Source organism: Natator depressus, chromosome 5 (genome assembly GCF_965152275.1).
Source record: "Natator depressus isolate rNatDep1 chromosome 5, rNatDep2.hap1, whole genome shotgun sequence".
NCBI classification, from domain to species: domain Eukaryota; kingdom Metazoa; phylum Chordata; order Testudines; family Cheloniidae; genus Natator; species Natator depressus.
The window spans coordinates 126,858,234-126,872,670 of NC_134238.1; the positions used below are offsets into that span (position 1 = coordinate 126,858,234).

A 14,437-nucleotide genomic window follows, 5' to 3' on the forward strand; every position below is an offset into this window, starting at 1 on the left:
TTTGAGAGAAAACCCAGGGTAATATAGTTCTTAAACACCTTACCCATCTATCAAATTAAATCCATACAAGTTAGACCGCAGTTGCATCCACTTACCTAAAACAGGAAAGGTAAAGCTCCATTTATTCAAAGGATTGGACGATTGAAATCTTTGGGTTAGGGTAACCCAGGTATTTACTGTCGTGGCTGACTACTCCTATTTAACAGTATGTCAGCTATTGTCACATACCTCTCTGTTCTTTAAAAGGGCCGTGTTCCAACTAGTGGGGCTTATATAGAGCCTGCCATTCTGCTAAGCTGCCTTGTCTCCTGTCCAGTGGTCTGGGGTCAGGGAAATCAGAGTTGCATATGCAGTACATCACAACTGCAAGGGGCATAAGTGCTTTTAGTTTGTGATTTGGGTGAATGGTTGTACTTTACTTTCCCCCAGAGAGTTCAGTATCCTCCACTGCTCTCTTCTAAGTGCTTGTCACCATACTGTCTAGATGAATTTGTAGTGCTGCTGCTCAGGCCATAAAAAAGTCTAAACTTCAGTGTGGATCAAAAATGTAACTCCTGTTAACCACAAAGCTTCCCAAAATGCTTTTGCAGATCAGGAATACATTTAGATATTACTTCTGTTACTTCTTTGAGCAGTTACCAGGTTCTCAAATGTGGTCAGCATTCTCCTGGTTTCTGATTTATTTTATTGATTTTTCTCTGGCTCCTTTTCCAAAGTCTAGGCACCTTCTAAAATTTAAAGCACACAATTTAAAAAAAAATCTTCAGAACAGTTCTTATACTTTCCAAGTAAAAGCCTTCCTCAAACCAAACACCTTACCTCACCATATCATAATGCAAAGGCCCGTCTCCAGTCACATCCTTCTTTAGTGTCCAGCACCTTTATCTATTGACCCCAATTTCCCTAAATTCCTGTGAGGGGGAAAATGGGCTTTGGAGCATGTTTGGATGGTTAACAAATCTGTCTGAAAGAAGGAAGTGAATTGCAGAGCCAAGAGAACCCCATCGCTGCCAGTGTCCTGCCAGCAGCTCCTCCTGCTGTTCTGAGAGTCCTTTAGCTCAATTCTTTTTGTCTGGTCTCAGCTGTGTCTGTCTGTATGGAATGGGAGAAAGGAGGTCTCCCAGCTAACCAGATTCCAAACCATGTAGGGCTGCCTGTTTAAAACAAGCATGTTGAAATCCACCTAGAAACTTGCGGGAGCTAGTGCGGCTCTTGGAATCTTGGTGCTGTATGTGTCCGGCATGATGTGCTACTTACCAAATGGGTGGCGCTGTTGTGCAGAATCTTCAGCATCCCACACGGGCGAAGCACGACACTTTGGGAATTCTGTATGCTGCAATTGATCAGATTCCACCTGAGCTGACTTCTGCGCATGGTCAGGTCACGTTCTCTGCACTTCACAAGTCACCATGACTTAGATGACCTGTTGATGGAAGAAGCTGGAAGATACTGTTTTTAAAGATTTTTGTACCTAAAATAAAGGTTTTATTATAAGTAATACCACATTTTAGTAGAAATAATGGTGTCTTCTACCCATTTTAATGGGCATCTCTTGAACTGAAGTTCCTTTTTTTTGCTTGTATCTTCAGGCTGAGCTAAAGGAAAAATATTTTTGTTCCCTCAAATAGCAGATCCTCCTGGGACTTGGCCTCCAAAAAAACCAAATGCTATTGTTTATCAGAGTTCTTCCGTTATCTCTAGTGCTTTCTCTTTGAAAAATGTCATGTGGCTTTTTTGTAGGTGGAACCTTTGGTGTTTAGTGTCAGCATTAATGAAGGTTTCCACAAATTCAGTGGGCTTGTGGGAGCATTCTTCCACCACCATGAGAGTTCACACATTCTTGGTTCTTATTTGATTTTCAAGATGCCCACTAATGTTGTGATTGCAGGGGTTTTTGTGGCTTACATTTTCCAGTTCTACGTTCTATCTAAGTTGTCTGTAACCACTAGTGTATAGAACAGTGGACCAGGACTCAGGAGATTGTGTTTCCAGCTCTTCCACTGGCCTGCTGGGTGACCTTGGAAAGTCACTTCCCCTTTCTGTGCTTCAGTTTCCCCATCTGCAAAATGGAGATGATACTAAACTCTTTTTTTTGTAAAGTGCTTTGAAATCTACTGATGACAAGCTCTGTGTAAGAGCTCGAGATTATTTTTGTCAAGGCTGTTTTCTTTGCTCCTTATTTTATCCAATTTATTAATTTTGGCTGATGCAGTTTCACTTCTTTAATGTGGCTTTATATCACTTATTTTAGGGTAATTCCTCTGAATCTTTATTGAAACACATTTGGCTGATGTCTGGTGGGTTTCTAGCACAAGATGTTGATAGCACTAGAACTTCCAAAAGCAGAACCTTTTGACTTTTTCCTGTATCACAGCTCTTTAAAGTTGAGCTAATCAGATTTCTTTCTCTGCACATCTGTTACTGAGTGCATTTGCTCTGTTAAAGGGTAACTCCTTCTTACCTTTAGTTGTTAATATGAGAACATTTCCTGACTCTTCAAAGGTGTTTGTGTACAAAAATAAACAGTTTAGAAGATTAAACTGTAGTAAGCCAAGGCTGGATAGTCTTCATCCAAGAATTTGGAAACAAAAACAAGCTCACTGAGCTGCAAACGCAGAAGTGCAACTTCATAGTCACCCTCCAGACATCTAGTATTAATCTGTATTACAATAGGGACTCCATGCCCAACAGATAACCCATTGGGCTGGGTACAAACACAGTGAGAGTCTCTGCTCCAGCGAGCATACAGTCTGAATAGTCAAGACAGACAGAACATAAGAGGGTAACCAGAGGCATAGAGAAGTGAAGTCACTTGGCTCAAGTTATGGTATAACATTGTATCCATGTGTTCATAGAGAACTAAGGGTGATTCTGTGAATTACACTGGGCATTTCTTCAGTACCAGACAAAGTAACTGAGAAAGAACTACAAAGAATTGAGTAATGTAACATCATATTAAGCATGTTCTTTGTGATGGTGAATTGTACCATTTTTAACTTGTAAGAATTCTCAGTTAAAAGTGATTGGATATAATGTAGATGGACAAGGGACTTTTATAAGGGAAGAGGCTATTAAGGGAACTTGGAAACCACAGGGTGGTGTGTTGCATCTTGGGTTTTAAAAAGTGTAGGAATGAAAAGCTATTTTTTCATTGTGGAAAAATGATTTATATCTTAAGATTTTAGGAGACCTTTAGTGAAACTGTTTGGTTAATATATTGGGCAAAATTTACTATGCACACAATTCAGAGACTAGTGAAAATCATGAAGGCACCCAGAACTTAACTAGTGTAACCCAAGTAGGTGTGCTAAGTAGATGGCCGCAAAGTGACCGATAGCTATCAAAGTAAATATCTGTAAGTTAAAGCACTTTGGAAGGAAAAACTTAAATAAACCATATACACTTATGGGTTCTGAATGATTGACACCTTAGAAAGTACATTGAGGTGTCATTATGGACGGGTGAAGGAAGGCAGCCTGCTCAGTGCACAGCACCCATCAGAATAACTAAGAAGATATTAGGCTGCATTTTAAAGAGAATAAAGAACACCATTACCTACAAATCAATGATACACGTTGGCTTTGAACGTTGCAATTTGATCACCCCTTGAAAAGGAGGTAGCTGAAACTGGCCAAAGAATGGCAGCAAAAATAATCAGGAGAATGTGAAGCTTCCATATAGAGAATAAAATAACACTGGAACTTAATCTGGTAGAACAAAATGGGATATGATTAAGGTACTCATATAAAATAATGGCCAGTTGAGTGATACTTTTCACCCTTTCCAGAAAAAGGTAACGCTAGAGTATATTCTGTATAATTTTAGTTCTGTTTAAAAAGTGATAACTTGTGACTTGTTGGTATAAGATAGGATTGAGACGGAAGGAAGTGAGTCACTATTTTGACCACTTTCTTCAGATGCTTGTCTTACTTCTATTGGTGCAAGTAGCCACCATGGTTAGATCTATGAGATGATTGCTAGCAGGGTTAAGAAAAAATTTCCAGGGGGATTTTGCACAATTTTCCAGAAGCATTCTGAAAATCTTGCTGTTCTCTGAAGCATTTGTTACAGGGCACACTTTTTTCTAAGACCTCTTGCTACACTACATGGACCACTGGTTCAGTATAGGATCACCACTTCTATTCTTTTTTTCTGGTATCTAATGTTAATTTACCTGAAAACATTAAGTAAAATGTTCTCCTTGACTCATCCCATTATTCTTGGATTCTTGCAACAGTAGAACTCAATCCTGACTTTAGGCACGTGCTATTTCCCAGGGCAAATTGTGTGGTATCTATTTTCAGTTATGGAACTGAGTCCCCCACAAACTCATTGGCCTCAGTGTATGGTTGTTTTATTGAGGTTTCAATTCTCTTCTGGAATTGTTTGTAAAAAAATTAAAGAATTAAATGGGCCTTTGCATGGGATGCTGTTTGAATAAAGTGATTTGTGTTTTGACAAACTACCCAGTTATGTACTTAGTAACAGAATGAACTTGAATTAGGAGTACAAAGAGAGGACCAAATCCTTTAAGTAGGAGTGACTTACACAGAAACTATCAATGTAGGATTTGGCCCATAAAAATAGAATGTCTCTCTCTTTGGACCTCCTACTCTAAAAACCATTGTGCTACACGTTGCTACATATATAACAAAGGTGTTGATACCTATATGACTATATATTATAGTATAATATAAATCCTTCAATGTGGAGAGAATTTAAAAAAAAAAAAAAATCTGAGACTGAAGAAACTATCAAACCTTTAATCATAATGGCAAAACTGTACCACAGTCTTCATGCTGCTAGAAACTGTTAGTTTGTGTAGACTAGGCTTGTTGTTAATCTTTGATCCTAAAGAATGAAACTTCAAAGGTTTAGTTATTTTAGAAAGCGGGGGGGGGGGGGGGTATGCAGCTGAAACACTGTTAATAGTGTTGGGTTCCATGACTAAGCAGTTTGCCTTTAATATAGCAAAGTTATTTAGATTTGAGCTTGGTTAGAGTTGTTCCAGTATCTAATTGGTGTCATATCTAAAATTCAACTTTAAATGGTTTTCGGTGCCTGAATTACTGACTTTTCTGTAATGTTTGCTTTTATTTCTGTGTAGGCATTGGGCTGTATCCTATATTTATTGTGCTTTAGGCAACATCCATTTGAAGATGGGGCTAAGCTTCGCATAGTCAATGGGAAATACTCTATTCCTCAGAATGACACTCGATATACTGTGTTCCATGATCTCATTCGTAAGTTTAAAATCTTGTTTGTTTGTTCTGATGCTTTGTGGACCATACATCTTTGATCATTAAAAATATGCTAGGTACCATGGGATTAATCAATCAGAATTTCCAGTTCCGTTGACGGTGGCGTCGTAAACCGTATGAGAGTGATTAGTTTTTTTTTAGCTATTTGACATCAATATGAAGAACTTTCAAACTTTTCTATATTCGGTTAAGAACTAGATTTTTGAGTGGAAACCTTCTGGTTTTTCACTGATTTTTCAGTGCTTAATCATGCTTAGGATTTTGATAAATTGGCTGGAAATACTTTGCATTTTGGTTCTGATTCCCTGAATTTGTTTAAGAAACTGTTTTACTAAAGTTCAAAAGACACAGTTGAACTACTACAGTTGGTTGTTAAAATTCTGATGAAATGGGGTGGGTTCTCAGTTGCCTTTAAACATTTTCTTCAAGTTTGATGCTCTTGTAGTATTTTCTTAGTGTCATCTTGGTTCATCACTAAAATCGTTATTCTTAATACATAGATAGCTGTTAAAGGCAAATGATACTTGGGTACAAATTTACTGTTTCCCTGTTTTTTCTGCATGCTTTACTATTGATAATCATGCTGCACTTGAATCCACTGAATAAAGTACAGATTTATGCAATCAAAAAAGGACTGTTGTAATGTCTAAATTATTTTTTTTTAGGTTCCACTTTGAAGGTGAACCCAGAGGAGAGGTTGTCAGTCACTGAACTTGTGAATCAGCTGCAGGAGATTGCGGCTGCCAGGAATGTGAATCCTAAATCTCCTATCACAGAGGTACGGGAGTGCTATAAAGAGTATAATCCTTCTTTCCCCCCACATTCAATCAATAGGAACTTTGAAACAGTTTGTCAAAATGGTTGCAGTGAGATTTTCAATTGAGTTTAGGGGATTTATGTGCCTAATTTCAATAGAAATTCGATGGGATTTGGATGCATAACTAATGGTTTGAAAATCCCAGCCTCAAAGCTCTTTCTCATCCAAATATGTTAAAAGGTAACCTATGGTGGTTCTTCCTGCTTATTGTCAGACTCTTGGAAGCATCTTCCTCTCAACAGCATTCCTTCTGGAGGTAGATCTTCAGTGTCACATATCAGATTTGATTGAAATTGACCTGAGACGTGGTGGTTGTGAGGGTGTGTGTGTGTGTGGGGGGGAGTTAAATATGTGACAGGGAATTTAGGCCTACACAGATTCACAACAGCTTAGTTAAACTGATTCAGTTAATGCAAATGCCTGTGTGGACTTTTACTTTGGTTTAAGGGTTGCTTATTTCAGTTTCTTAAACCTGTTCCTAATTGACTTGAGTGTCCTTCTGCACAGATTTAAGTAAATAGATTTAAAATCTTGCCTTCATTTGAACTGGTGCAACTCTGCAAGCAGACTAGCCTTTCGAACTGTTGTGATTTTTGCTGCTGTCTGTAAAAGAAACAAAACTTTAAACTTGCAGAACCAAAGTAAGAGTCCACACAGACAGTTGCATTAGTTTTACTGCACTGGTTTAACCAAGGGCAGGTGTCAAGTTTCCTTCCCCACTCTGAACTCTACGGTACAGATGTGGGGACCTGTATGAAAGACCCCCCCTAAGCTTATTCTTACCAGCTTAGGTTAAAAACTTCCCCAAGGTACAAACTTTGCCTTGTCCTTGAACCGTATGCTGCTGCCACCACCAAGCGTTTTAAACAAAGAACAGGGAAAGAGCCCACTTGGAGATGTCTTCCCCCAAGTCCTACACTCCCTTTCCTAGGGAAGGCTTGATAAGAATCCTCACCAATTTGTACAGGTGAACACAGACCCAAACCCTTGGATCTTAAGAACAATGAAAAATCAATCAGGTTCTTAAAAGAAGAATTTTAATTAAAGAAAAGGTAAAAGAATCACCTCTGTAAAATCAGGATGGTAAATACCTTACAGGGTAATAGGATTCAATACATAGAGAATCCCTCTAGGCAAAACCTTAAGTTACAAAAAGACACAAAAACAGGAATATACATTCCATCCAGCACAGCTTATTTTACCAGCCATTAAACAAAATGAAATCTAACGCATTTCTAGCTAGATTACGTCCTAATTTAACAGGAGTCGTAAGGCTGCATTCCTGCTCTGTTCCCGGCAAAAGCATCACACAGACAGACAGACAGACCCTTTGTCGTCATTCCCCCCCCCCCCCCCCCCCCCCCCAGATTTGAAAGTATTTTGTCCTTTCATCAATCATTTTGGGTCAGGCGCCAGCTAGGTTACCGTAGCTTCTTAACCCTTTACAGGTGAAAGGGTTTTGCCTCTGGCCAGGAGGGATTTTATAGCACTGTATACAGAAAGGTGGTTACCCTTCCCTTTATGTTTATGACAGCAGGTCTACACTAGAAGTGCTACATTGGTACAGCTGCAGTGCATCTGATGAAGATGCTCTATGCCAATGGGAGAACTCTCCTGTCGGTATAATTATTCCACCTCTGCAAGAGGTGGAAGCTATGTTGGTGGGAGAGCATCTCCTGCCGACATAGCACCAGTGTGGACAGTGCTTAGTTTCGCTGTAACTTGCCTGGCTCAGGGGGGTGTCTTTTTCACACCCCTGAGCGACGCAAGTTAGATCGATTTAAGCAGTAGTGTAGACCTGCCACTGCTTGTTCTGTATGAATGGGATTCTGTAGTAGAGGCTGCTGTTGGTCCTTAACTCTTGGTTGGCAAGCCCTCTTCTGTCTCCCAAGCTTTGGGGTTAGCTTTCCCAAGAAAAATCTTTTTACCAGCTACAGTTACATTCCTGTTTACAAGTTTACACTTGGTAAGTTATGGGTTGGATCCAAAATAGTGTAATGTAGCAGCTGCATATGGGTTCAGATTTCTGTCCTTGGTAACAGTGTGTTTTATGCTTCCCCCTTCCTGCCAAGGAGAGTGTGTGCAGCCCAGTTTACCTGTTTGTGCTTCCTCTGGTGATTCCCCTTCTTCTCTGGGAAGTGCTTGTTATTGTCAACGTTATCTTCAGTTTTTAAGCCTTCTCCCTTGGTGTCTTTGGCCATATTTGCATTCATGTGGTGGTCCTCTATTTCTGCCTAGGTGAATGGCTCATTGCAATATAAGTGCCTTATTTCCTGCAGTTCAAATTATCCTTCATGCCAACACTGAAGCTCACTAGTATAGTGGCTGTCTAGGGTACACTTCTTTCTGTGTTCCTCCTTGAGGTGCAGCGACCTAAATGAAACATGTAATGTGGGATACAGAAGCCTGTCTTGCTAGATAACTCTTGCTGCTTTTTTGTCTCCTACTTGGTGGTCACACTTTTTTCATGAGGAGTGTTTCTTGCTTTAGGGGAAGTGGGAGAGAAGGAAGCACTGGAAGTGTCTGCACACTTGTAAAGACTTTTCTAGAAATGGAAGTAGGATTCTGCTCAAGTGACCCAATTCATGGCTGTCCTATTCGTTGCCTGTCCTTTGCTCTGGAGGAGTGATACTCAGACTGAGGCTCGGGAGTTGCAAGTGGCTCCTTATTGTATCTCCTGTGGCTCTTTGTCACATGTGATATTAAAACACTGAATGATTTAATTATTAACCAGTCTAAGTTATTAACCAATCAAGATGCCTTTTCTATGTTATTAACCAATTGTAGAATACTTGGTCAGTCGTTTTGCTGTGAGATGTATATAAAAATAGTAAATGAAACAATGAATTCACACTTCTGTGGCTCTTTTGGGGAATGTTGATCGTAATTTGGCTCCTGAACCACTGAAGTCTGAGTATCACTGCTCTGGAGTAAAGGTATCATATCACACTCTTCTAAAGCTGGGTCATCTTTCTTAGCCTTTCCTTTTTCATCTGTGTTGTAGAAGAAAGTTGAGTCCTTATGGGTAAGGTTAGCTCTGGTTAGAAAAATTAGGGATAGGTTTGCAAGGCAGCCACCTTATTGCTAACATGTTGAGTTTATGGTATCAGTATTTCAGCAGTTCAGCTGGGAGATTTTTCCTACCAAGATCCTGATACTCCTCCCATTCAAGCTCGAGTTTTACTTCTGACTTTGAGCAGTAATAACATACCTGAGCAGCCAGTAAAGTGATGCATGCACCCAGAAAAACGTGGGCTGAGAGCCAAACTAAAGAATATTGCCTTGGTTTCTCATGGTGCCTAATGCACTGAAACAAAACTAGTGAAACTTTTTTGTCTTTCAGTAGTTTAAACAGCCATTCAGGGCTAAACAGTGAGGACCGGGCCACTTAAGTTTTGTAACTGTCCTTTGCCAATGCGGTGTTTATATATAAACTTAAAAAAAATTTCTCCTGATGAATATGACTCTCTGCAGCTCCTGGAACAAAATGGAGGCTATGGAAACAATGCTGTGCCTAGAATGTCTACAAGTTCGGTGCCACAGGGCTCCAAGCCTGCAGGACAGCTCAACAATATGTACAATGCAGGTATGTACAGTGATACGCATCTCTGCACACACAGTGTGAATACAAACTAGTTAAGTTTATGGTATATGAAAACTTCTGGGTGGGCTTGAAATTTTAAATGAACTTATTTAGCAGAAATGTTAATTTCTGCTGAGTTATACTGCTATCTTGCTTTATGAAAACCACTTAAGTTAAGTGAATGATTATTGTTAAGCAAGCTTATATAGTTCTTGTGAAGGACTTCACATTTATAGATTGATTCCACCTTTTTCAGAATAGACTTCATGTTTATACATTCAAATGTAAAAATTTACTCCCTCCATTCTTCTCACAAGAAGAGAGAAAAGACTCAGCTTGCTTAAGTGCAACAGATGATACCAAATGGCATTGTTAACCTGTGGAATAAAACAATTAGATGAAACACCTAGATGAAAATTACTTATCTGCACAATGAATATCAGTTCATAAAAATAATAGCAGCTAAGGAAAAGGCAGCACTTAGAAGATTCATATAAAAATTGGAACATGCTATAAGAACACAAAAATAGATTGGTTAAGGATCAGAAATGTCATTTTTTCCAAAAAAAACTCAAATAGAAACCTCCACTTTAGAAATATATTATGCTAAAAACAGATAATAGCCTATTTTGGTTGAACTTCAGTTCTTCCAACTAATCTGTTAATTTGTCTTAGTCAAAACATCCTTTTTTTGTGTCTAATATGTATAATCTTGCTAACTGAAATAAGTTTCTGACCTGTGTCATTTCATGGCTAAATATTAAACTGTTAACTTCATAAGCATAAATGCTTCAAGGAACTGAATATTTCACCTAAAATAAAAGACTGGAAACATAAATAATTTTACTGCATGCAATTTTTTCTCCTCCTTGATTTAAGTTATTTTATTCATACCTTCTGTGCAGCTCATGAGGGAAAAGTATAAATTCAAATAATTTACCTGAAGGGGGAACTTTAAAATGAGGTAAATTTATACTACCAATAAAGGACTTTAGTAATACTATCCACACTTTATTCTCTGTGGGATGAATCTTCCTTCATAACAGGATTGTGTTTTCAAATGCTTTTCTGGCCATCTGGTTCACACAGGGTGAAAGAAGACTATGTATTACACAATAATATTAACAGGCTGTTGTCCAGCGAATGATGATAAAAGGAAATGTTAGTACTCCCGGTAACAAATGTAACTTTCCAAGATAAAACCAGAAATGGCTGTAAAATGTACTACATACGGTCAAGTAAGCTTGTCAGTGGCATACTGCATATCAGGATGATGGCACTAAATAGAAAGACAGCATGCCACAATTTAAACCAGGGGTCTCAAACTCAATTTACCTTAGGGCCAGTGCCAGTCCTCAAATCCTCCCAGCGGGCCAATAATGTCACTGAAGATGGTGTTCAGAAAAGAAAATGTTTATATTGTTCTTTTATTTCAAATTTCTCAGAAGTAATAAAACTGTCATACAACTTCTTTGCCTTCCAGAGAGTTTTTAGTGTTTGCCAGACACCTGGCAATGCTTCAGTTCTGTCAGTTTGTTCATGTTTGGCCTCAGTGACTGAGCAGTTGAAACCTTCAGGAATGCAGCGAGGTGTCCATCAGATAGTTGTGTTCAGTATTTTGACTTGTTTATATTCCTTGTGGGGGAAAAAAGTGACACTGCCTCCATGGCTGACTCTGCCTGGCAACTAATGATGCTGCCTCCATGGCTGACTATGCCTGGCAACTAATGATGGTGTATCTATCCCTCTCCCCTAGCCAATAGGAGCTGTGGGGGCCAACGCCTGCCGCAGACATTGCTGGCAGCGTGGCTCTTTTCCTCTGTGGGCCGCAGTGGGGAGGTTCTTGGGCCGCAGATGGCCCGCAGGCCAGGACTTTGAGACCCCCTGATTTAAACAGTGATATGTCAGAAATGCATACAGCCAGACACTTGGTGGTCTGTCTTTCCTTCGTAAAGAGATGTAAAATGGTTTGTTACATGTTTTATAAATATAATACCTGTAAACTATTCTGGTTTACCACCATAGTATGTTGGGACCATAGAAGAATATTGTTGTGTAGTTTGTTCTTCAGAAGTTGAAAGCTTCATTCTGGGAATGAGTATAACAGGAAGGCTGATCCTATTTTAGAACATCTTAAGTTGTTGGCAGTTCAGTTTGATTTTGCCATGGGAAGAGAAATTGGAGCACAATTCTGTTACATGCCTTGTTTTTTTTTAAATTGTAACTTTAATTTGCTTTTTAATTCTAGGCCTGACAGTTGCAGAACTTGACCAGTCTTATGTAGGGTTCTTTGATATTCTCAAAGGTGGAACAGAGCGATTTTTCACAAACATCAAGGATACTTCTTCTAAAGTGATCCAGTCTGTGGCTAAGTAAGTAGAAAGAACATCTGTGTTGATAATTTCTAAAAGGGAAGGTCAGAAGTGTCTCATTGAAACTACAAAAAGCATCCTGTTGGTGCTGATCTGAGACCAAATATGCCAGTACTCAGTATTCCATTTAAAATTTCGTCACTGTGAACTAATGTAAAAATCACTATGGTAACTGTATCATAGGAACTAGAACTGGAAAAGAGCATTTTAAATGTAATGAATCTTTAAGTCACTGGAGAATGGTTTCCTGCAATGTATAGCAGAATTCCCCCAAGTAGGGCACCTGGACAGACAGCCTCCTTGCTTTGCCCATTACTGATGATCAGAGCTCACATACCCTAGCACTTTCTGTGCAGCCAGCCAGCCTCAGCATAGGAAGAGCCTCCAGAACTCTGCTCCTCCCTTCCCTTTCTTTTTTTCTCTCTCTCGCTTTCACACATGTTAAGAGAATCAGAGAGGGAGGAATGTGGGGTGGGGACTCAGAGCGTGAGGGAGAGTCACAGGGCTGTGAGGGAGTTGTGGGGCAGAGTTGTGTCTAAAAATGTAGACAAAGTCAAGTAGAGGAGGAAGGAGAGGTAATGAGTGAACAAAACAAGAGGGAGAGGGAATAAAAGTGTGAGAAATGTGTAGATTATTAATTGCAGTCACTAGTACCTCACAAAGAAAAAGAAGCTAGAGGAAATATTGATACAGTCTTGTCTACCTGGTGTAGTCTTAAGTGTTTTAAGAATTCCATCACTCCTGAAAATGACTCAAGTGTCTGGAGCTTGTGGGTAGGGAAAATTAAGGCTAGATATGCTGAAAATATGATTCACCAAGGGAAGGTCATGCCTGACTAATCTAATCGCCTTTTATGATGAGATTACTGGTTCTGTGGATGAAGGGAAAGCAGCGGATGTATTGTTTCTTGACTTTAGCAAAGCTTTTGACACGGTCTCCCACAGTATTCTTGTCAGCAAGTTAAGGAAGTATGGGCTAGATGAATGCACTATAAGGTGGGTAGAAAGCTGGCTAGATTGTCGGGCTCAACGGGTAGTGATCAATGGCTCCATGTCTAGTTGGCAGCCGGTGTCAAGTGGAGTGCCCCAGGGGTCGGTCCTGGGGCCGGTTTTGTTCAATATCTTCATAAATGATCTGGAGGATGGTGTGGATTGCACTCTCAGCAAATTTGCAGATGATACTAAACTGGGAGGAGTGGTAGATACGCTGGAGGGGAGGGATAGGATACAGAAGGACCTAGACAAATTGGAGGATTGGGCCAAAAGAAATCTGATGAGGTTCAATAAGGATAAGTGCAGGGTCCTGCACTTAGGATGGAAGAATCCAATGCACCGCTACAGACTAGGGACCGAATGGCTAGGCAGCAGTTCTGCGGAAAAGGACCTAGGGGTGACAGTGGACGAGAAGCTGGATATGAGTCAACAGTGTGCCCTTGTTGCCAAGAAGGCCAATGGCATTTTGGGATGTATAAGTAGGGGCATAGCGAGCAGACCGAGGGATGTGATCGTTCCCCTCTATTCGACACTGGTGAGGCCTCATCTGGAGTACTGTGTCCAGTTTTGGGCCCCACACTACAAGAAGGATGTGGATAAATTGGAGAGAGTCCAGCGAAGGGCAACAAAAATGATTAGGGGTCTAGAGCACATGACTTATGAAGAGAGGCTGAGGGAGCTGGGATTGTTTAGTCTGCAGAAGAGAAGATTGAGGGGGGATTTGATAGCTGCTTTCAACTACCTGAAAGGGGGTTCCAAAGAGGATGGCTCTAGACTGTTCTCAATGGTAGCAGATGACAGAACGAGGAGTAATGGTCTCAAGTTGCAATGGGGGAGGTTTAGATTGGATATTAGGAAAAACTTTTTCACTAAGAGGGTGGTGAAACACTGGAATGCGTTACCTAGGGAGGTGGTAGAATCTCCTTCCTTAGAGGTTTTTAAGGTCAGGCTTGACAAAGCCCTGGCTGGGATGACTTAACTGGGAATTGGTCCTGCTTCGAGCAGGGGGTTGGACTAGATGACCTTCTGGGGTCCCTTCCAACCCTGATATTCTATGATTCTATGATTCTATGAAAAGATACCCTTTTCACTCAGTTTCCCCGTATTTCTGGCTAAACAAAACTGTCTCCCTCTTCAGCGTATGCACTCTTCAGATACTTAAACACAATGTACTCCCTCTTGGTTCGGTCAAGCTATACTTTTTTTTTGGGGGGGGGGGTATTTTCTAACTCATTTCTTTCAAACCCATTCCCATTTTGCTGATTTTTTTTTCAGAATTTCTTTCAGTGTCTCTATCTTTGTGGTACAGGGATGATCAGAACTCAAGTACGTTTATTCTACGTTAGATGTGGTGTCACAAAGGTGTGAAAATGGACTTTCTTTCCATGATTTAGATGCCTCTGTGTGGGCCA

The 14,437-nt window shown here is 40.1% G+C and overlaps 1 protein-coding gene across 2 annotated transcripts in view; it reads left to right on the forward strand.

Annotated features, from left to right (window-relative positions):
* Positions 1-14,437, forward strand: part of GAK (cyclin G associated kinase) — a 136,620-nt gene that overhangs the window by 38,907 nt on the left and 83,276 nt on the right. For both annotated transcript variants that reach the window (XM_074953611.1, XM_074953612.1), the window contains 4 exons: positions 5,108-5,243; positions 5,927-6,039; positions 9,553-9,664; positions 11,910-12,033. In XM_074953611.1, the coding sequence (XP_074809712.1) occupies positions 5,108-5,243; positions 5,927-6,039; positions 9,553-9,664; positions 11,910-12,033 (485 nt within the window). The remainder of the gene's footprint in view (positions 1-5,107; positions 5,244-5,926; positions 6,040-9,552; positions 9,665-11,909; positions 12,034-14,437) is intronic.